This window comes from Alternaria burnsii, assembly GCF_013036055.1.
Source record: "Alternaria burnsii strain CBS107.38 chromosome Unknown 715, whole genome shotgun sequence".
Taxonomy (NCBI): domain Eukaryota; kingdom Fungi; phylum Ascomycota; class Dothideomycetes; order Pleosporales; family Pleosporaceae; genus Alternaria; species Alternaria burnsii.
Genome location: NW_024066116.1, coordinates 525657 through 546930, shown reverse-complemented (window position 1 = coordinate 546930; position 21274 = coordinate 525657). Strand labels below are relative to the sequence as shown.

At 51.5% G+C, this 21274-nt stretch overlaps 8 protein-coding genes across 8 annotated transcripts; 2 read left to right on the top strand and 6 right to left on the bottom strand.

Moving 5' to 3' along the window:
* Nucleotides 1-295: 295 nt before the first annotated feature.
* Nucleotides 296-2543, bottom strand: GT037_007327 (dipeptidyl-peptidase-like protein v precursor; the record flags this gene model as incomplete). Its single annotated transcript, XM_038932374.1, has 3 exons — nt 296-2332; nt 2377-2428; nt 2476-2543. The coding sequence occupies 3 exons, from the start codon at nt 2541-2543 to the stop codon at nt 296-298; spliced, it is 2157 nt and encodes a 718-aa protein (XP_038784862.1).
* A 942-nt stretch (nt 2544-3485) lies between these two features.
* GT037_007326 (carbohydrate-binding module family 20 protein) lies at nt 3486-4751 on the bottom strand (the record flags this gene model as incomplete). The annotated part of the gene is made up of 3 exons (XM_038932373.1): nt 3486-4108; nt 4162-4600; nt 4653-4751. The coding sequence occupies 3 exons, from the start codon at nt 4749-4751 to the stop codon at nt 3486-3488; spliced, it is 1161 nt and encodes a 386-aa protein (XP_038784861.1).
* Nucleotides 4752-5685: 934 nt separating this feature from the next.
* GT037_007325 (uncharacterized protein) lies at nt 5686-6189 on the bottom strand (the record flags this gene model as incomplete). Its single annotated transcript, XM_038932372.1, has 1 exon — nt 5686-6189. The coding sequence occupies one exon, from the start codon at nt 6187-6189 to the stop codon at nt 5686-5688; it is 504 nt and encodes a 167-aa protein (XP_038784860.1).
* A 3215-nt stretch (nt 6190-9404) lies between these two features.
* On the bottom strand, nt 9405-10964 carry GT037_007324 (uncharacterized protein; the record flags this gene model as incomplete). The annotated part of the gene is made up of 1 exon (XM_038932371.1): nt 9405-10964. One exon carries the CDS (start codon nt 10962-10964, stop codon nt 9405-9407), a length of 1560 nt encoding a protein of 519 aa, XP_038784859.1.
* A 350-nt stretch (nt 10965-11314) lies between these two features.
* On the bottom strand, nt 11315-11899 carry GT037_007323 (uncharacterized protein; the record flags this gene model as incomplete). The annotated part of the gene is made up of 1 exon (XM_038932370.1): nt 11315-11899. One exon carries the CDS (start codon nt 11897-11899, stop codon nt 11315-11317), a length of 585 nt encoding a protein of 194 aa, XP_038784858.1.
* Nucleotides 11900-12404: 505 nt separating this feature from the next.
* Nucleotides 12405-13136, top strand: GT037_007322 (uncharacterized protein; the record flags this gene model as incomplete). Its single annotated transcript, XM_038932369.1, has 1 exon — nt 12405-13136. The coding sequence occupies one exon, from the start codon at nt 12405-12407 to the stop codon at nt 13134-13136; it is 732 nt and encodes a 243-aa protein (XP_038784857.1).
* Nucleotides 13137-13533: 397 nt separating this feature from the next.
* On the bottom strand, nt 13534-15312 carry GT037_007321 (phenylalanyl-trna synthetase alpha chain; the record flags this gene model as incomplete). The annotated part of the gene is made up of 4 exons (XM_038932368.1): nt 13534-14096; nt 14153-14436; nt 14486-14943; nt 14998-15312. The coding sequence occupies 4 exons, from the start codon at nt 15310-15312 to the stop codon at nt 13534-13536; spliced, it is 1620 nt and encodes a 539-aa protein (XP_038784856.1).
* Nucleotides 15313-17985: 2673 nt separating this feature from the next.
* GT037_007320 (uncharacterized protein) lies at nt 17986-20175 on the top strand (the record flags this gene model as incomplete). The annotated part of the gene is made up of 2 exons (XM_038932367.1): nt 17986-18305; nt 18354-20175. The coding sequence occupies 2 exons, from the start codon at nt 17986-17988 to the stop codon at nt 20173-20175; spliced, it is 2142 nt and encodes a 713-aa protein (XP_038784855.1).
* Nucleotides 20176-21274: the final 1099 nt, after the last annotated feature.

The window sequence follows — 21274 nt, the reverse complement described above, 5'->3', positions numbered from 1 at the left end:
AAGCACTATGACGATGGTCGTGTCCCCACATGCGAGACGCCGACGTTATGAAAAGCTACCGCGAGGACTGCAATATTGTTTAATGCTAACCATAGTAAGTTCTAGACGGTCAGCGCCAGGCAAAAGATGCCAAGGATAGTTTAACGCCAGTCCAAAGCTGCTGGACCGAATTATCCCTTCGACTTTATGCACCTGGCACCGGAGATTGTAATTTGTTCACTATGCACAGTACAGTTATATTTTTGAATTGGGCTCGCAGCATTCAAGTAATGCCATCCGTGCTCTAGATGCTAATCTACTGCGTAATAACACCATCCATGGTTAGTTCTTCGTCCAACCCGACGTAGTACCTGATCCAGTTGAAGATGTAGTTGTGCCACAGCAAACTGTTTTGTCTACTAGTAACCCAATGACCCTCATCAGGGAAGTGCAAAAAGCGCGACGGCACGCCCAAGCTCTGCAGAATATTGAAAGTCTGCAGTCCTTCAGCCTGCACAACACGGTAGTCCAGATCGTTGTGAATGATGAACTGAGGTGTGCTAGCATTGACAAAATGAGGAAGAGGGTCCCAGAGTTCGTAGTTCTCGCGGTTATCCCAGACAGTACCGTTGTTGTCACGTTGAATGAACCAGAGTTCGTCGGTAGCGTAGGAACCGACTTGGTTGATCTTTCCGTCGTGACAGACAAGGGCTTTGAACTCACGACCTAGGTCATGGCCCTGGATCCAGTTTGTCATGTAGCAGCCAAATGACGCACCGGCGGCGATGGCGCGGTCGGTATCGACGTACTCGACGTTGTCACGGAGGTGCTCGAAAACCTTGACAAGGTCGGTGTAAGGAGTTCCACCCCAGTTTGCTTGGATCTTGTCGGTGAAGGCCTGGCTGTAAGACGGGGATCCAGTGAATTGTGTGGCAGTAACAACGAAACCTTGATCAGCCCAAAGTCTCAGGTTCCACCGCACGCTCCAGTTGTCTCCTTGAGTAGATTGCGGACCGCCGTGGATAATGAATGCGAGAGGGTATTTCTTGCTCGGGTCGAAGTCGGTAGGGTAGAAGACGAAAGTCTGAATATCGTCGCCATCATCGTTGGTAACCCAAAAGTTCGATACAGAGTCCGACGTGAGACCCTCAAGTTCCGCATCGACTTCATTGGCAGAGAAGAGAACGTGCTTGTCTTGACCAGGGTATTGCTTGTAGAACATGCGGCTGGTCCAGGAAGCGGCCGCGGATACAAAAGCACTGCCGTCAGGGAGAACGGCGAAGTCGGAGAGAACAGTGTCGGGGCCAGTGAAGTTGACGGGTGTGAAGTCAGCTGGCGCGTCTTGGGGAACAAGCCAGAGGCGGACAGAAGCGTACAGCTCCGACGTAACCCAAAGGTCGACATCATCTGGACTCCATTGTAGACCGGTGGGGCTGGAATCCCAGTCTTCAGCGACTGAGCGAACTTCGCTGTTCATGCCATCAATCTCAGCAACGTAGAGCTTGTACTTGTCAGACTCATAATCGATACCATCCTGTTGGGTGTAGGCCAGCTTGCTGCCGTCGTGCGACCATACAGGAGCGCCAGATGCACCCTGTGCGGTCTCGGGAGCGGTGGTGCCAGGACCATTGACTGGCACGGCGACCTCAGATCCGTCGAACGGAACAACATAGATGTAGCTCGCGGTGTAGTTCGCCTTGGGAAGATCAGGAGACTTGGTGCGGAAGGCAACCATGCTGCCATCTGGAGATAAGTCATAGTCGCCTGGGTCGCTCGAAGAACCCTGCACCGGGCTCTCGGGGCGTGTGACGGTGTAGTTCATGCCAGAAAGTAAGTTCTTGAGCTCGCCTCCATAGCTGTAAGTTCCGTTTCCGCCATTGAGGACTCCGCTGAAAACAGCTACGCGTTCGGCAGTGATGTAGTAATCCCAATGCCTTATGAAATTGCTGTCGTACAACTGACCAAGACTCTTCGGTGCAGTCACGAGCTCAGGGTTGTACGCGGTTCCATTGCTCTCGTAGGCAAGGCAGTTTCCGACAAAGTTGATTCCTGAGTCGGTCTTCACAGCCTTCAGCCCGGAGAGGGGAGCATGCAATGATGCCACCAGTGTTGGCTCGAAAGAGTCACCGCTGAGATCGGCAGTATAAAGAGTTACTCCTCCGGGAATCTCCTCGTTGGTAGCGTTGAGGTAGAGGATGCTGTCCTCCGTATCGCCGACCCATACCACTTCCGAGGCGTCGCTTCCAAAAGGTGCTTTTGTGATGTTGCCAGACTCGGTGTCAATGAAGTACCAAGAAGTGCTGGATTTCTCGGACGTCCAATTGAACTTAGTTTCTGAGAACAAGGCACGATCCTATCCCGTCAGCGTTGGTTTTAAACATCTGCGCGAATACTTACTCCCTTGGGGCTGAGACTGCCAGTACTTCTGCGAGGTGCAGCAAGCATGCCCCTGACTACAATTAGAATACTGTTGCGGTAATACCCAGTAAGACATACTCGACAGTAATGGCTTTAGCAGACCCCAGGAAGAGGCCAGCAGCCACAAGCGCTTTCTTCATCGCCATCTTCTCGTGTACAATTCGAGAAGGTGTAAAGAAGTCGGAAGTGCAGAAAGAACTTCTAGAGAACCATGTCTGCCTGAGATGCTGTTATATGCAGTCCGGGTTCACAGGCGGCGTCACAACATGCGGAGCGGAGCATCACAATCGCTGCCAAGATCTTGCATGTACGCACCTGCCTTATTAGCTGTGTGCCAAGGAAGCTTTCCACGGCTTAACCGACTTTTATTGAGCCGGCATCTGGGCGGACGTTGGCCTCGTGCATTCTGGACAATGGTATCGCTGATAGGAGCGGGGTCCTTAGTGATACGCATGTTGTGGTGACACGACCTGCCAGATGGAGCTTGATATGTTGCCGGCCTGATGAGCATTTGGATGGCAGGAACGCGACGGATTGCCAAGACGCAGGGTACCGTGTTCCCGGTCGAGAGGCACTGATGGCGTCATCAGCAAAAAAGAAACCGGCTTGTCTCTGCAGACTCAGCCGTTACTTGGACTAGCTTTCTAATCTCAATAGGCGGGATGATGGTTGTGCTTTCAAAACTTTGAAAAAGGAAGGGAAGAGATGAGCGCGTCAGATCCGCGACTTAGAGGAGATTAGTGCGGCTGGACGCGAACACGTGACGAACAACGAAGCTTCCCAGCCTCCCGACGTCATGAGGTCGTTCCCTACGATGCGAGAGCCCAAGCATGGCATATTTCCTTCGCGGAGTTTTGCCGCAACCGTGAATCACTAAAGATTCCGACACTTGTACGGTACTATCTGTAACACGGCCAGGAATCATGACATGTTCCATCACGGGCTTAGTTTTGCACGGCTCGTTCCAACGAGGGTTTGACATAATTCCATGCGTTCAGTAATGACTAACATATCACAACCTTTCCTGTTCTTATATTGCCCCCTCAGAACACTTATGGCCACTCGTATCCAAACGATTATCGAAAAGCCTACTTCCACGTGCTAGCAACGGTGGCTGTGCTCGAACATCCCTTCGGCACGGTATAAACACGGTTAGCACCCGACTCGTACGTCACGGTACCACTGCTCTCAACCTTGATGAACTTGTACTCGAAGCTGGTGCCAGCCGGTAAGTTGATCTTCGTGGACCAGAGCGGATTCGCGCTGGTGTACTGGCTCGCGGAGAGCGCGGGTGCAGAGGCTGTGTTCCAGCTACCAAGCTGGGCGATCGATCCAACAATCTTGACTGTCTGGCCCACGACTGTCGTGGTCTTGGAGTCGAATGTCACAGCTACAGTAGCAACGGGTGTCGCACAGCCGCTGGGTACCGCTGTGGAAGTCGGTTTCGTTGTGGTCGTTGGGGCTTTGCTTGAAGTGGGTGGTGTGGAGCCGCCTGAGCCGCTGCCAGTGATCTTGATGTCCGCGCAGGTCAAGTAGACCTGTGGAGTCTGGAATGAGTTCCACTTGAAAGACAACAACGTGTGGTTGCTCGTGTAGTTGGGAATCTTGATCTTTGAGCTGACTGTGTAACCACCAGCGATGCTGGTATAGCACGAGTTGAGAGGTGCGTTATCGACGCTCCTGCACTTCGAACCGTCATTGAAGCCGCCACCTTTTCGATATCAGTCGGAGTGTTCTTGGTCAAACAGATGAAGATGCACTTACATGTGAACCAGTCATTCCTCCAGCAAGCTTGGCCCTGTTGACAATCGGAGTTGTAACCGCACGTCTGGCCAGCAACATCGGTACACTTCAGCTCGCCGGCCTGGAAGCAGTCTTCCGCTGCCTGCTTCTCTGCCTCAGTCGGAAGGTACCCAGGGGTTAGGAGCTTATCGACAATGGCTTGGTTCTGGCATATGCGGTAGCTGAACATGCCGCCATGATCACCATTGGCATCGAGGCACCATTGTACATCTACCACATCACCGCCTTTGTAGGTGATAACCGGTTGTGAGCCCCAGCGAGGGCCGGGCTGGTTGTAATCCACAGATACGCGAGCGTTGTATCCGCAAGGGCCCGAGCGACCCACCTTTGCGGCGTCAAGGTCTGGCCATGCTGTAACGGGTTCGAGGATAGTACACTCCGGGCAAGTATCCGCACCAGACTACAATGTGTCAATGCCCGCATTCAAACATGTAATCGCTTAGCACACTCACTTGTGCATTCAAGCCAGTTCGGCTCATCGGAGAAGAGAGGTAGCCATGCGCGTTGGCCGTTGCCACAAGGGCGAGAAGAGATGTAATCTTGGAAAACATATTGGAAAGATTGCCGCCTTAACGGATCTTGTGGAACGGAGGAAGCTGTGATGGAGCACCACTTGAGCGATTGAACGAGCTGACGAGGAGCATAAAGACGCATCTCTCTGGTAGTTATATACCACTTCGTCCTTTGCGATCTCATGATCAGCGGTTTCCATGTCCTCTTCGAACACGGCGATCTTCCGTCCCCTGCTACGAGTAGTCTGTCACACCCTTGATGGGCGTAGAGATTCTTAAAACTTCTATTGGGTCTAAGTCGGCCTACAGGTATTTCAGACACTCGGCTGACTAGATTGATTTCGCCGGAGAAGAGATGGTGATGCATCCTCGATTACTTCCACGAGCTTCCCGAGCCGCATTGCATTAGTACCTCCGGCTCATACCCATGTGCCGTACCCCAGATTCGTGGAATATTCGTCTGCGAAGTGTAATGACCCGCTTAACACTCAAAGTACCGGAGCGCGTCCGTCTTCTTCCCCAGCCGTGACCGAATAATGGACAACGCTTCGGCCACTTACCACATTTATCGTAGTGGTCGCGATGACCGACTACGCGATTGGATCGCTGTCGGGATAGTTTCAAACATACTAGCCCATCTAGGTAGCTACGATGACTAGCGCTGGAAATTGATCATGGGAACTAGTATGGAATGCTGCCCGGCCCGCACCCTCACATCGAAAAGCACGTTGCTGCACCCCACAAAACAAGGATTCTACTCCTGGGTAATCAAACTATCCATAGAATCTAGTGCATATGCGTTTCACTAGCATCAGCATGGCCATATCGCGATGCAATGCGTAAAGTCGCGTAAAACGTTGGCTACCCCTACTGCTTCTGCGCCAGTTCTGACTTCGTACGTAAGCTTGGAAGAGAACAATGCCGGACAAGGTCTGAAATTACAGGTTTTCGAAGTTCAATTTGTTTCGTACAATCATACTATCATGATCCAATTCCGTACATGACCTGCATCTCCGATTCCACGCTCTTTGCACTCTGCGTTAAACGCTGCCAGCTGCTTCATTTTCATATCATAAAATGCCTTTAATTCGTCCTCCATAGCCTCATCTAGCACCTCGTCCCCAGGCTTATGTAGCGCAGCCCAATAGACAGCATCGATAGTCCAGCTGTCATCCATCGCAAGGTTGAACCAAAATCTGCCGGAGATCCATGAGTCTCGCATGGGAACGGACAGTAACGCCACAGATCCGTCCGTGGCTTTCTCCTTCTCCACTTTCTCCATCACTGGTAGGAATTGCTCAACATGCGGCTCAAGTCTTGATCTTAGTGCTCCAAAATCGAAGCCACTGTCAATCCACTCATCTGGTCGCAATGAAGTGAGCCACCAGAGTGGGCCGTGGGCGAATTGTGCAGGCAGCGCATTCCAGAATTCGAAATCTACAACAGCTTTGATGTCGAGGTTTTCGTCCACGATCATGTTCGATGGTCAAAAATCATAGCAGTAGATCTTGAAAGGACTTGTGTTGTTGTTGGTGTATAGAAATCTGTCTATGGACTGCTTGAGACGATGACGGGCGATAAAATACCTCCTTGCATCTTCGAGACTGTCCACTGCATTTCGATGATTATGGAGATGATTCAGATGCTGGTCGGCGAGCTGCTGAAAGTACATCCTTGGCGAGCTACAGTATGTAGTGGGGAAAAGTTCGGTTGGAAAGTTCGCAACATCGGTCGCTAAGCTATTCATATGGTCTGTGAGAGGCCGTTCAGCGACCACCCAGTCACGTGTGTGGCTTCTGCTTATAGCACCGGCTGCGTTGAAGTCCAGTTGATAAATTTGCAGCAGATAGTCAGCTATCTGGGTGTAGGCATGAAGTACCCTTGGGTTGCCCAAGTCTTTCCAAAGATCGACTTCGCCAACTTTGGTTTCCGTAGGTTGTTTCAATTCTTCCATCAGTCGCCTTCCTCCGATATATTCCATTATGATGAACGGCCCGATCTGCGATGGGCTATCATCAGTCGTACCCCAGGTATAGATTGTTGGCAAAGGAATGGTGGTTCTCTCACGAAGGAGATGCATGATTTGAACTTCATTTCGAACTTTCTCCTCTAGAAAACACACCGCGGTACGTCCTAGTTTTGGAAAGCGTATCACGTATGTGGGCTTTGCGCTGACCATGACGATCAAGGATATGTTGTAAGATCCTTCAAGATAACCACCAAACTTTCCAGCCACACGGCTTTTGGCTTCCTTGGTCACGAACCTGATAATCGCTCCCTGCGCGGTGTCGAGACCTCGCTTCCAGGCCTCGTATTTCTGGTCCGCATCGTCCAGCGCTACGTCGTCGCATAGCATAATGTTCGCGGTGGAGTCAATCAGAAGGACTCGCGTCGAAGCGGTCAGAAGCAGATTAGTGAGGGTTACAACGTTTTTTTCGGGGTCTTTGGTAGGTACGGAAGTTATACTTACGCGTAAGAGACTGGGTCGGACCGGATATGACACGTCTGACTAGCTAGTCCATTCATGACATAGCGGCCTGTCAGGTGATGCAACTTTACGGCACGGTAGACGCTGTTTGGGTGATTGCAATCGTAGGATTCGACGTAAAACGAAGCTTTCAAATTCCCGTTATGAAGAATTAGAACAACACGACTTCCATGACTGGAAGCTTGCTTACTTGAAACCAAACACGTCGTGCGGTACACGGAATCACAAAGCATCTTGTCTATAGGACACAAGAAAGCAGACACTTGACTTACTATGAATTTCAGTGCAACTCATTGAGACAATGCGTTTCAACGGTTATTGCTTTGTCGCCACAATGCCTTGTTATCACTTGGAAAGTAACTCTGACCTAGCAGATTTTCGACTGGGCAGTCTGTAATCAACTCACTTCCAACTCACTTCTTGCAATTTCTGTAACATGAAACTGACTCGAAGTTGTCATTTGCCCGCTAATGTTGGATTCGCAGCTAACAGACAGTACAGTGGGTCTCAAGGAAAGTGATGGGTGCGTGGACCGCCATGATATCGCTACGCCGCAACTCATAACTTTCGGCCGCTCCGATAGTAACACCGAAGTCGTTACTAAGTTGTCGATAGTTGTGGCACGGATTCCCAACGACTGGAGAATCGCGGCCCGTACTTCGAGACTCGGTTACATTTGTGTCTTGGCCATGAGACCGCCTCCTCCGGATGTCAGACCTGGAATACAAACAGGCGATAGCCACCAGAACTGATTATTGCATGATGTTATGATGTAAAAGCCCAATGTTTGCTAAGGAAACATGCGCGCACTGGCTTGAAGGTCTAGCACTGAGCCTTTGGCCCGTTGCACATCCAAAGATTACGATGAGCATCTTCGCAGCAAAGTGTAATTAACGTAGTGGTACAAATTCGGATTTACGGGTAGAATCATCATCGCTTTGGTCGGGAGAGTGTGACTCTGAGGGCGCTGTTTGACGTGCTTACCGATAGCCCTCAATGCACTGACGGGCCGTCAGTGATGGCTGACTACCTGAAGTAAACAAGACTCAGAGAGGGCCCTAGATAGTCGTACATGATGACTGTGAAGATATCGATGCTGTATAAAGCAGTTGCTTGTACTCTTCTTCTTCAAGCACTCACTACCGTACAAGAACCACACAGACAGCACTTCCATTGACCGAGTAATACCAACACCACGACCTAATACACTACGCGAGAGTTAACGACTCAACATATCCGACAAGGGTTTCTCACTCAGACTACCTCGCCCAGATGAAGAGACAATGATGAATGATGCTGCAGATAGTTCTAAGAAAAGAAGGGAAGAAAACAAGAAAAGGCGAGAGGCCGAAGAAGCAAGTCAAAAGATTGGAAACGAAGCAGAAAATGGTCAAAGAGGAGGTCAAGGTGATGGCTCCCCACAGGGCGGTAGTTCTGCACAAGCCACCTCCTCCATGTAGTACGCTGCGTGTTACGCGTGGGCCTATGTCTTCTCAGTATGTAAAGCTCTACGACTCTCGCTCTTTGGGTTGGCTGACACGACGTGCAGGGGTCGGAGAAGTATTCAACATACTGGTTTGATACGATGAGGTATGAGGCTTGACACCCGTAGCAGATGGAACCGCTGGCGGATCCTTCTTTTCAATGTTGTAAAGTGCCTCTGGGTCTTAGCATTGTGCAGCACTGTTCTGTTGTACTATATGAAATGGATACACTCTTTTGGATAATAAAGACTTTATACACTTTCTAGCCGACTGCGATGACAGATGATGTGCGCGATATAGCACGTAACGCTCAGGCATTGATCGCATGATCTATTGTCCCTGTTGTGTTTGTAGGTACTTACTCGACATCTTTCGCGACTGGTATAGTAGTAATAAGATATCGTTGCAAGGATTAGATAGCACTGTATAGTTTAATTAGAAGAGATGAGCAAAGGTGCTGAACTGAATTACTGACAACGTGATGTCGTCGATAAATGCAAACTTTGCCTACCACTCCTAACACATCCGCAGTTGTAAGAATGATTAGATGACGCCACAACTTACAGTAGAATCTTCAGTCATTATTAAATCTCTAGTCCTTCGCTTCTGTCTACCGTTCTCTAACATCTTATTAGAAACTTACATCCGTCCACACTACCCTATGGCTGCCACCGGTGCTTTTGCATCATTCTTCAACTGCCTCTGCGATTGCAGTCGTCCTCACTCAATGAATTGTCTCCTTCGCTTCGATACTGCTTTAATTGCATCTCGTTGCATCCACTCGTCCTTGACGTTTGCTGCGCGTGCTTTCCGTTTCCGTACCGTCGGGGTTGTGTTGTCTTGGACCTGTGGGAACGATGATTCTGCAGATCCCGGTTGTTCAAAATCATCCGCAGCGTAGCAAATTCGCGGGTAGCCTGTTGGTATACCACTTCTCTGAGACTCATTCTTTGCGTGCGCACATATGTCGACAGGGAACTCTACCATTGTTGCCAGAAACTGCAATGAGATGCGCACAACGTAGATATTTTCCCAGCCTTCAACTGCTCTAAACACGACACCCTCTTTCTGCATCGGTGGTTGCTGCACAGGGCCACCGTCGTCCCAGTAGGTTAGGTACTGATTGAGCCTAGCAGGGAACAGCGCCAAAGAGTCGCAGGTATCAGAGAAGCTCAAGCCAGGAGGCCACTTCCCACATGGTACTTTTCTATCGTGGAGGCTGCGAGACGACGCAGAAACGTATTCGACGCAAAATTCGAGGCAGGGTAGTAACCTGTGGTCTTGCTCTGCGTCCGGAGTGTCAGTAGTTCCGAGCTCAAGCATCTGTACGATCATCAACGCCGTACAAAAGCATAGTGAGCTCTTGCACCGACGCAATACTTCCGCTGCTAATTCAGCTCGAGAGGTGTTGTAGTTAACCTCTAGGTCTCTGCCTTCGCCGGTGACTAATGAAAGGAGCGAGAAGACACGGTCGCGAACATCTGAGCACTGCTGATCTCGAAAGCAGTCTAGTAAATGAACCAAGTTTTTGTCTTTGTAGAACCCTTTCTGCCAAGTGCGACCAAGTTGGAATATGAGACGTGATTGCACCGCTCTGTCTAGATAGAAGACATAGTCTAATCCGTGCACCATATCACCCAAGCTGATGGAGGCGGCGCCTAGCCATAAGATGACATCCCTGCCAAGCGCCACTTCCTGTACGATCCATGCACGAGTCCAGTAATCGTTGTCCATAACACGCTGAGCAAGCATATCGCTGTGCCGTTTGAAAGTGTCCCATTCATGCATGAGAGCTCTGGCTTGTTGTAGAACCGGCAGAAGAGTGAGGCGATCCCAGGTCATCGATCCGAGCCACACGTAGACTTGCACGGCGTTTTTGTAGATTGTTCCCATCTGACGAACTTGATGGTTGCGTTCGAGAACGTCTGATTGGTCAATGCACAACGCATCTATCCAGAAGGGTCCGAGAGAAGCAGAAGCGTCAGAAGCGGCCTTCTCTCGTGCCGTTGCCAGAAACTCGAAGAGATTCAGGCGGACAGTGAAAACCTTGCCGTCGATGAGGACATCCTGGGATGGGCTAGGATCGCCCCATCGGTAGGAAAGACAGGTGTATTTAGCACCTACAGTAGCGTGCGTAATAGAACATTGGATCTGGTTACGAGGCGAAAGGGCAGGTAGTAGATGTACGAGTCGGATAGATGGCTTAGAATGATCGAGAGGCTGGTGCTTGAAGATTGTGCTATCTTTTGATGCTTGCGTAAGGCGTTTGGCATCGTCCATACTGGATCGTGTCGCAGCGAACCAAACGTTGTACAAATGGTGGTGTGAAGAAGAGAAGGCTTTTCGTGGAACGAAATGGGACACAAAGCGGGGCTGTGCTGTCCCAAGCCTGGAGAGCGACTGTAAGGCTGGGGGTGGACATGATAGGCTGCACGACCCCATGAGGTCACTGAGCGAATGTCAGCGATGCCGTGATTGGACATCCCGAGAAGCCGCTTACAGTATACAGAAAGCATTCGCGATGCATGTTTTCGGAGTGGGGTATTATCCATTTTGCATGATTTCCATTCTCTGCATGCAACGGGGTCGCGGACCATGGATGGTGAGTTTGATCGACTGTCCATCCCCACTCAGCCCTCGAACTCCGGTCTGCCACCAACATCCGTCTCATTCTCAACACCATACGCGTCTTCAAAGCTCGCCAGGGTAACACCCCACATGTTGTCCTCTTTTCGACTGTCCTTGCTGAGATCGAACTCATCTTCACCGTCCCAGCTGCCATCGCCAGCCCACCGGAAAGCCAGCACAGCGCCATCTTTCAGACCCGCGCCCTTGGGACATTGCTTGATCTTTTCTGTGTCAGCCTTTGCTCCAGCACTTGAACTACCACCTGCGTTTGCTTTGGTAGCTTTGCCCTTGCCCTTGCCCTCCACCTGTTCCTCGTCGCTAACTATGTATGCCCCCTCCCACTCGCCTAGTCTGAAGCCCTCGGATGCGTCGTTGATATTTGCCGGGCGACCGAGCTGGATCTCCGCCGCAGACGAAGGTAGTGGTATCGATTCGCCGGCGGAGTTCTTGAAACCCGTTTCTTGAAGAGCGTCGTATAGGTAGGTTTTGATCGTGTCGAAGGTATGTAATGGGTCGACATGGAGGATGACGGTGGTTTTGTAAGACTTGAGGCGAAGCGTCCATGTCTGTGGTGAAGGTGTCGCCATTGTGACGTGTTGTGACCGTATACTCTAATAGAGCTTGTTACTTGTTAAGGTGGCGATGAACCACAGTGATGAGGAGTAGCTCGTTGTGTATTGTACGCGTGTATTCAAGATTGTCGAATATTTTTGGATGCAACTGAAGTGTTCGGAGGATCTAGACGCGTCGTTGGCAAAGCAATGGAGGGGGTTCGCGGGGAGGGAAAGCGCGACCCAGATCCCTGCATGGACATCTTGGCGTAGTGATCTCACAAGCTTCCGCGACTTTGCCATACTCCATACTCCATTGACTTCATACGTCAAAGGCTATATTCGTTTCGATTTTCGGGGTACATACCACCCAGGCGTCGTGAAAAACATAACACCATTACTAGCATCCCTTCCTGTTTTCAACGATATCGAACCTCGAGAATCTCCGCACCACCTCCGCACCCATCGCAAACCTTAGCAGACACGCATTTCTATAGTTACGACACCACTCACTCACCCAACGTGGGGCATCAAACTCACAATGGCAACAACATCGCCCCAACAATCCACAATCGAGATCCCAGAAATGCTCGCAAGGCATACCCCGCGACCTTCGCAACCCCTCCCCTACGCTCCCCGCCTAGGCATGCCCTTCGACCGCCGCCTCCTCCTCACAACCTCGCTCTCCTTCCTCTCAGGCTTCACCCTCGGCTCTCTCAACGCCGGACACATGGCCTCTCTGCGCTTCCGCGCCGAAAACGCGCACCGCTTGCCCATCTCAAACCCCGGCTGGTACCTCTACCACAAGTCGAAGAACTATTACAAATGGCGCTATGGCATTGTTGAAGGGTTGAAAAAGGGCACATATATTGCAGCGTGGTCCTCAATATTTTTCATCGTGGAAGAGAGTTTAGATGTCTTCCGGGGGACATGGCGCGCGGGGCGCACAATGGAGGAGATGGAAGGTGTTGACGAATTGGACATGCGGAGAATCGATCGCGGGGTGGATGGGAGTAGGGACTTCGTATCGAGTGGGTTGGCGGGTATGGTTACGGGTGGGCTGTGGAGTGCGTGGCATCAGTTTCCTGTGAGCACGGCTGCGAGGACGATACGGATGGGATTGCTTGTTGGGCTTGGATTTGGACTGGGCCAGGATGGATTGATATGGATGAAGAAAAAGTGGGGTATCAAAGAAGGGGAGAGCTGGATATACAAGGGCGCAAGGAACAAGATGATTGAAGAGGATGTCAAGAGCAGTTTGGAAAAGGAATGAAGACATTGGAGGGTTCAGAACAGATGTTATTCAAGTAAGGCTTCCAGAGTACACATAATGTGTGGTCAAATACTGCGTACAAAAGAAGTGCAGAGCTCATACACAGGCAGTCGCAACTGTGGTAGAGCACGCCGCGGCACGGTGGAGACGAACACACCTGAGGGCGACAGAATTTCGCACAGATTTGGCAGACGAAGCTAAGCCAACGGATGACGGGTGAGGTTGTTGTAAAAGGCGGTATACCAATCATGGAGTAAATACGAACGGACAAACTCATCTCTCAAAAGACTTTTAGTCTCATTTTGGATATCATTTCCACAAGACTCGTCTCCTATCGTAACAGTCATGCGTATCGTCTAATCTTTTCTCTTCCATTTCTCCTGATTCGTCCCATGGTTTACTCTTTGTCAAAACGCACCGCCGGCTGTTCCCGAATCCAGCTCAAATCAACCTTGTGACCCAGCAACTCCCTAATGTTGCTAACTCCATACTTCATCATAGTCGGCCTCTCCAAACTCAATCCGAATCCGTAAACCCTCATGTCCTTTGGCAGGCCCATGGGCTCCAACATCTCTGGCCTGAACATGCCACTGTTTCCAATCTCGATCCACTTGTCGAGGCCAACGTGGAAGCCGAAGATCTCCATACTGGGCTCGGTGTAGGGGTTGAAAGCGGGCTTGAAGCGCAGGTTCGTGAGACCCATGTTGGCGAAGAAGTCTTCTAAGAAGCGCATCAGGCCACCGAGGGTGAGACCAAAGTCGGCGATTACACCTTCGATCTGGTGGAACTCAGCGAGATGGGTTGCGTCGACTGTTTCGTTACGGAAGACGCGATCGATGGAGAAGTAGCGCGCAGGGCGTGGGTCCTCGGCGAGACGGTGGAGCGCCCATGTCGAGACGGCGGTGGTGTGTGTGCGCAGGACGAGGCGGAGGGATTCGTCTTCCTCCCATGGGTAGCGGTCTGCATGTGGGATTAGCAATGGTTCATGTTAGATATGAGGATCAACGGTTGCGTACATCCTATCGAGCCGAAAGCGCCATCTTGGTGAACCTTCCTGACATCTTCCCAGTACTTCTCAAAGTCTCGGGGCTTCTTTTCCTTCTTCTCACTCTCGGGTGTGGAGAAGAGCCGTTTTGATCCGGCCTCCATGCGGTCCATCGTAGCTTCGTTCGCGGGGTCTAATCGTGGCTTGTCGGCTTTTGGTGGATATGAGACGAAGAAAGTGTCTTGCATGTCGCGGGCGGGATGTTGTTGCGGTACGAAGAGGGCATCGAAGTTCCAGAAACCAGTGTCGACAAAGCTAGAAGATTTTAGTCGTATGCTAATATGATATCCAGACCAATACATACTGTCCTGTCGGCATCTCGACGAAACCTTGTGAGAAGAAGATATTCCTGAACTCTTGCCTAACCTTGTTCAGAGGATGTAATGCGCCAGACTCCTGGTTTGCGCCGAGCGCAGCGAAATTGTACGGCTTGAAGTTTGCAGTCTTCCACGCGTCGTTGGCGAGAAGTTCGACAGTCAAGTCGGTGTGTTCTACTGGTATCTCCTTTGCGTACTTGGGGCCCTTTGTGATTGTGTATGTGATGACTTTCGTAACGGTGACAAGCTTCTTCTTCTTCAGCTGCGCAAGCATTTTGGCGTCGTCGAGGGATTGGGTGTCTTTGATACCCTGGAGGAGTTCGCGGTTGAGGTCTTTTGGCTCTTCAGTCTGGAGCAAGACGATGTCGCTACCATCCTTCTTGATCCATTTGTTCTTGAAACCATTGCCCTGTCCTACGCTTGCAGCCTCTTTACCGAAGACGTTCTGTATTGCTGTCAGTCGCACGTTAAAGTAATTACTTGGGAATGGTATACCTACAGGCAGATCTGAGATTGGAACTCTCTCCTTCTCTTTGACATATTTCCAGACCTTGAATTCGTGGCTGCCTTCTGCTACTATGCCTTCCGACTCTGGTGTGAGAACAACCTTTTCTGAGTCCAACGACTTGTATGCGACCATCGAACGACTTGCTAGCCTATCCAACGCTGCCTTGATTTCGGCCTGCGATATTGCGGGGAAGTCTTCATTGCTCTGGAGAGGCTCTTTTGTATCTAAGAGATCGAGGATTTCTTGTGTGAGGTTTTGGCCTTTTGTTTCGAGCGGTACAGGCACGGGGCCTCTGGTTCCAGGCATATTTGCGGTTAGGGTTCAAAGTTGTCTGGTATAATGCTCCAGAACGTGGGGTCGTTGCGATGAGTCGAAAGTGGCAGGAACGTCGGAGATTTGAAGGCCCGTCCGCGTTCGGAGCTTGATTCATTTTGATTGGTTCATCACCGGCGCAGCCTCGCAGTGCGTTCATGGTAGTCACCTGCGTACCCCGACCATTGGAACAAAAGCAATTAATCCCCGTATGCAATGATCATGCTTTTTCTTTTGCATCTACGTCATCTGGGGTGGGAAAACAAATTGTTCATTCGGCGACAGCGAGCCACTCACGACTTCCGCGCAGGGAAACACCCCCTCTACATGAGACAGGCCGCATTTCTAAGGACAAGTAAACACACATTACTGATACATAAGATTTTGCGCCTTGCCATCTGCTCTCGAAACCACAAATCATATATCTTCGTAGACGAAGGAAGGTAGCATCTGGGCAGAGGATCGCCCTTGGGAGGATCCTAGCATCTGGTAACACTAATGGAATCGACGATGACCCTATGAGCTTACCTCGTGCGCCCTCAATACATCCAAGGAACACTCGAAGCTTGTCTCTGTTGTTCTTTTGGTACAACGTGCTTAAGGTTACGGGAGATGAGAAGATCTGCTCACATTCTTTCCAGTCTGCAGAATGGCGCAGCACAATTCCAACGCGAATCGCGATCCAGATGCATTGCCAGTTTGGAGGGTGTATCGCTTCCGATTGCTTCTTACTAGGCATTAGTGCAAGTGCAGAGATGCGATAGCTTTCTGCGCCTTCTCGCAAGCCAAGAGGCGCTGACCATTATAGCACAACGCTGCAACTCACTACAGTCCCCACTAGTTCCCATCAGAGCTCGATCCAGCAGAGAAGGCACACGCGTAGAAGCCACGCAAGTTTCAAGTCGCACTTGCACATCCAACGCGCAAGCCAAAGGTGTAGAGTTTTCTGTCAGGGGGTAGGCACAACACGCTTGAAGAGCTTCCACGATTGTCGTCGACTGCGGCGCTTAATCCACGATCTACACGTGCTCACTTTTTGATGGCCAGACCTCAGGTCAATATTGTTTGAATATTGGCCTCTGCCCATTTCATCGTTCCCCCGGAGAGGTGCCGAACCAGCAAGCCATCTGTTTCAAGGAGATCGAGCTTCGAGGTATGGTCATTGCGAGGTGGTTGGCACCGCGGACGTGCGCTTATCTCGATGAAGATGCATCGCGATATCTACTATATAGACGGGATTTATCGCCACGGTTGCAGGAATGGCGTCAAGAACGAATCGGTCAAAGCAGTACCCCCGCTTTGAGTTGTTGTGGCGACGATACAGTTCGGTCTTGTGCCAGCGTGCCCGCTTTGTTGCTCCTGGAAACCACGACAGGTCGCGAATGCTGACAGTCGGATGGACCCAAACAAGGTGAGGATCACAACTCTCAGACGGGATCCACGCGGTTGGACGTCATCGTGTGGGATACCATGTGCTCCTGCGGAGTCTTGCCCATGTTCTGCAGCAGCAGAGTATTGGAACTGTGGGGCCTGTCAGAGGGGCCGAAATGGCTCAACACCACTGATTGCAGGCAAGGAACAGGTGACATGCAAATTGACAGCTTCAGCTTGCGAGGAGGCAATGCAACACTATTGTATCAGCAGCGCACACCTCAGGCGTCCATGCAGCTGCTCTCGTTGCATTGCTGAGCCCACTTTGCCATGGCTCGCTGATGTCTTATTTTTAGCCTAGACTCTTCCGCCCGCGCCGTTCGAAGAGGACGCGTACGCTGGTGTCGGATGCAAGGCTAGGGGCGCTGATTAAGCCAATCACAGACAACGCCACCTTGCCTCTGCGAACGCCCAGGGGTTGAGCAACGGCCAAATCCTTCAGCACACAATTTCATCATTCGTCCAGCTTCGTCTGTCGCGGCAGGGGAAGGGGGATGCATAGACGCAATACTGGACGACTGTCGTAGGACCCGCCATCGACGTCAAGACTTGCAAGACGTCAAGAAAAAAAATGGAAGCTCCGCCCGACGTTGTTGAGGCGGGAAGGCAGGCCGTTGCATAGTGCGCTTTGCCATGGCTCATGCAGGGCCCGATAGAGTGAATTGATAGCTGGGCGCCATTTGATTTGGTGGCGGGCGGCGCTCGACGATAACGCATCAGAAGCTTCAAGGCCGTCTTGGATGGGAACTCAGCAAAGACGCGGAGGGAGCGGATCGACCGTGATGAGCAGTAGCTGGAGAGCTTTGCGTGTCTTGGAATGGACCGGTGCATGGACTAGCCCATGCATTTCCGCCGTCTTGCTCCAGAAATCGGTGGTTGACCCTTGTAAGCTAGCGCTACAGCGACGGCAGGTGCGAGGCAGCGCTAGGCTGTCTGGGGCGAGCAACGAGGGAAAAAGGGTCGGTCGCTCCTTCTCAGCCCGCGCCCTCTTCCCCAACGCTCCAAGCCATCGCCATAATCCTGCCTTCGTCTCCAGGACAGTCACTCGTTTCACTCTCCGCTGTCGTCCCAAGTCTCTTGCTCCGTCTTGTCTTCCGACATCACTCGCGCGGCCGAGTATACCCATCACAACAAGTGCTTCCCGCCTTCCCGAGCGACCTCCTTTGCGCAGCCTCGCCGCAGATGCGATAGGCAACCCACACGCTGCACAGCACATCCGCACATCTGATCACGACAATGGCCTCGCGATTCAATCCCGGCAAGCTGTTCATCCGAACGCGCTTCAACTACGAAAAGGTGCCCGGCCAGGACAGCCAGGCCTCATCACCGCTGCCGCTCTTCAGCAGCAAGTCATGGGGCAAGAAGTACAGCCAACCCGCCTGGGCCAACCGCCTCCAGCGCCCACGACTGTCTTTCGCGCGTCTCATCACACTCGCCGTCACCATCGTGTTGCTGGCTTCGATGCTCGGCACAGGCATCTACAGGCGGCACAGGTGGAACCACCAGCACCAACCTGGCGATGAGCGGAAACAGTACCACTGGGAGCACTACCCACGGTAAGCATACTCATTTGCCACTGCAGGCATCGAATACTAATTTGCCAGGTTAAATGGCTTCTTCAACGGCGTTCGCACGCTCGTTCCCTATGGTGACTGGGTGTCCGAGCAGGACTTTGTCAAGTACTCGCAGAGCCCCAACCCGGAAGACAACATCAAGCCAAAGTGGCCGCACATGTCCAAGGAAGACAAGGAGCCGCCGCTCGAGATGCAGCCTTTCGATCCGTACAAATTCGACTCGCCCGAGTACCTCAAGGAGCACGACGAGGTAAAGCAATGCTATCTCGATGAGGAGGAGACGGTCGATCTCCCCGACATCTACGCCTATCCCGGTATTCCTCAGAACATGACTGCGCCTTTCTTCGGTTCCTACGAAGAGCTTGGCTTCGATGACAAGAAGTGTTTCGACCGCTTCGGTCGTCTTGGTCCTTATGGCTACTCGTACTCGCGTGATGAGGGTGGTCTTGACATGGACGGCAAGTCTGAAAAGGCTGGTGCTGATAAGCTCTGGAGCTACGAAAAGAAGGTCGACTACCGCAAGGTCAATTGGGCGTCTGCCATGAAGCGATGCCGCGAGAAGAACGCCCACCGCTTCAAGAAGAACACAACTGACGAGAGTGCACCCGCAAAGAAGAAGGTGCCCCGTCACGCCTACGTCCTTCGCACCTGGACCGGTTACAAGTACAGCGACTACCAGATTCTTACTCTGCGCGCCATGATCAACGAGCTCGCGCTCAAATCCGGGGGCGAGTACGATGTCCACTTCCTACTCCACGTCAAAGATGATAGCCTTCCTATCTGGTCTTCTGAGGAGATTTACCAAAAGGTCATTGAAGACAACTTGCCCAAGGAGTTCTGGGGCATGGCAACTCTCTGGTCCGAGCAGCAAATGCGCATGTACTACCCAGAGCCCTTCCCCAACAACGTTTACAACCACGCCAAAGCTCCCGTTCACTCTGTGTACCGCAGCGCTCACTTTGCGATGCAATGGTTCGCTCAGGCTCGTCCCGAGTACGACTTTTACTGGAACTGGGAGATGGATCTACGTCTCAGCGGTCACTACTACGAGTTCCACAACCAGATCGGCGAATGGGCCAAGAAGCAACCCCGCAAGGGTCTGTGGGAGCGATCATCCCGCTATTACATTCCTGAACTTCACGGCTCTTGGAAGAACTTCACCGACACGGTCGAGGAGGAGCTTTACAACAGCGATGAGAAGCCTGTTTGGGGCCCACCCAAGTTCGAGAACACCGGCATGCTTCCCAGCCCTCCCGAGACCGAGCCCCCGCATTCGTACTCTCAGGACAACTACGAGTGGGGTGTTGGTGAAGACGCCGACATAATCACATTCAACCCAATCTTCGACCCGGCCAAGACCAACTGGGTGTTCCGCGACGATGTCACAGGTTACGATCTCGAGCTTCCAGAGCCTCCGCGACGATGTGCTATTATTACAGTCTCGCGCCTGTCAAAACGTCTACTAGATCTCATGCACCGCGAAACATACTTGATGAAGCACCACATGTTCCCTGAAATGTGGCCACCAACAGTCGCATTCCACCACGGCCTCAAGGCCGTCTACGCTGCACACCCCGTGTACCTTGACCACAACTGGCCGCTCGAGGCTCTCGACGGCACTTTCAACAAGCCCCCAAAGCCAACCGACAGCGTTTTCGGCTGGGGTGAGCACAATCAGCTCGGCACCAGCTTCTACTACAACGCCGGTTTCTCATCCGAGTGGTGGCGGAGATGGCTCGGCTCCCGCGAGAACGACAAGGGCGGCCCAGTTGAAGAAGAGAACGGCACCGGCCGGTTATGCATGCGCAACACACTCTTCCACCCTGTCAAATACGAGAGAGGATCTGAATGATTTTCCAAGCTTCGCAAATATACCCCTTTAATTGCTGGCTTTCTGGGTTTCCTTGTTAGTTGCTGTGTTTGCCGGTGTCGCAGACGTGCTTGTTGATAGATTCTCCTTCCCTCTCTTTTCCTGGTTTTCGCATATTCAGCGCTCACTTAACAACTGTGGCGTTTTCAACATCGGGCGGCGTACATTGGCGTCTTCTTTCCATGAATGAACATACAGTTCTTGTTTTTCGATTTCGTCTCTCCGGTACTACATACTCAAGCACCGGATTGTCTTATTTTTCTCGGTGTATACTTCACACGAACAAAAGCGGTGGAAAGTGTAATTAGCCGTTCAGAGCGGCGTCCGTTCTCTCAAATGGCGGGTTTGGATTTGAGCTATGGAGCCTTATTGGATCGTCGGCCAGCTGGTGGAACAGGAGGGTGCCTTTTGTTTTGCCAGCTGTGATCAATACGTTTGGAGGAGCTCACCATGTTGATATGTGTAGATGATGGGAAAATTGTACTTGGGTTCTTTTTCCCTATGGTATAAATCAACCCAATGCTGGTCAGATTGTGTGGTTGTAGAATTATGAAATGCAATTCAAGTAATCACATAATCATGCACTTGTGTTTGGGAAGTGATGTTATGGGTTCCAAACTGATACTCTGCCTCGTTTGGGTTCATGCCTTGACGATGTTGATCAACAATGATGACGACAGAATGAATTTGAAACCCCAATGTCTGTATGCGGCTCTTGATACCGTACATTAGCGTCACCATAATCAATCCATGGGTATTCCATCTCCTCTGGTCCCGAGTTACTTGGCGGACCGAAGCGCACCTTCGCCAGCTAATAACGCACCGGATCGCTCCTGCACATCATCGAGTGGTATAGTGGAGAATCGCGGTAAATCGACCGAATGTCTGGTTCACCATGTACTCCTCAAAACTTGATCTCTACTTGATCTCGCTGGTGGTTCCGACAACTTCCGATTGTGTTGTGCTATCGTATACCAAATCTAGCGTGACGCGTGTTTGCCATGCGGCATCGCACGTGCGGGCCTAGAGGACGCGCAGCCTAGTCTGCCAGACTTCACTGCCGCGCGCGTGGCTAGCCCGC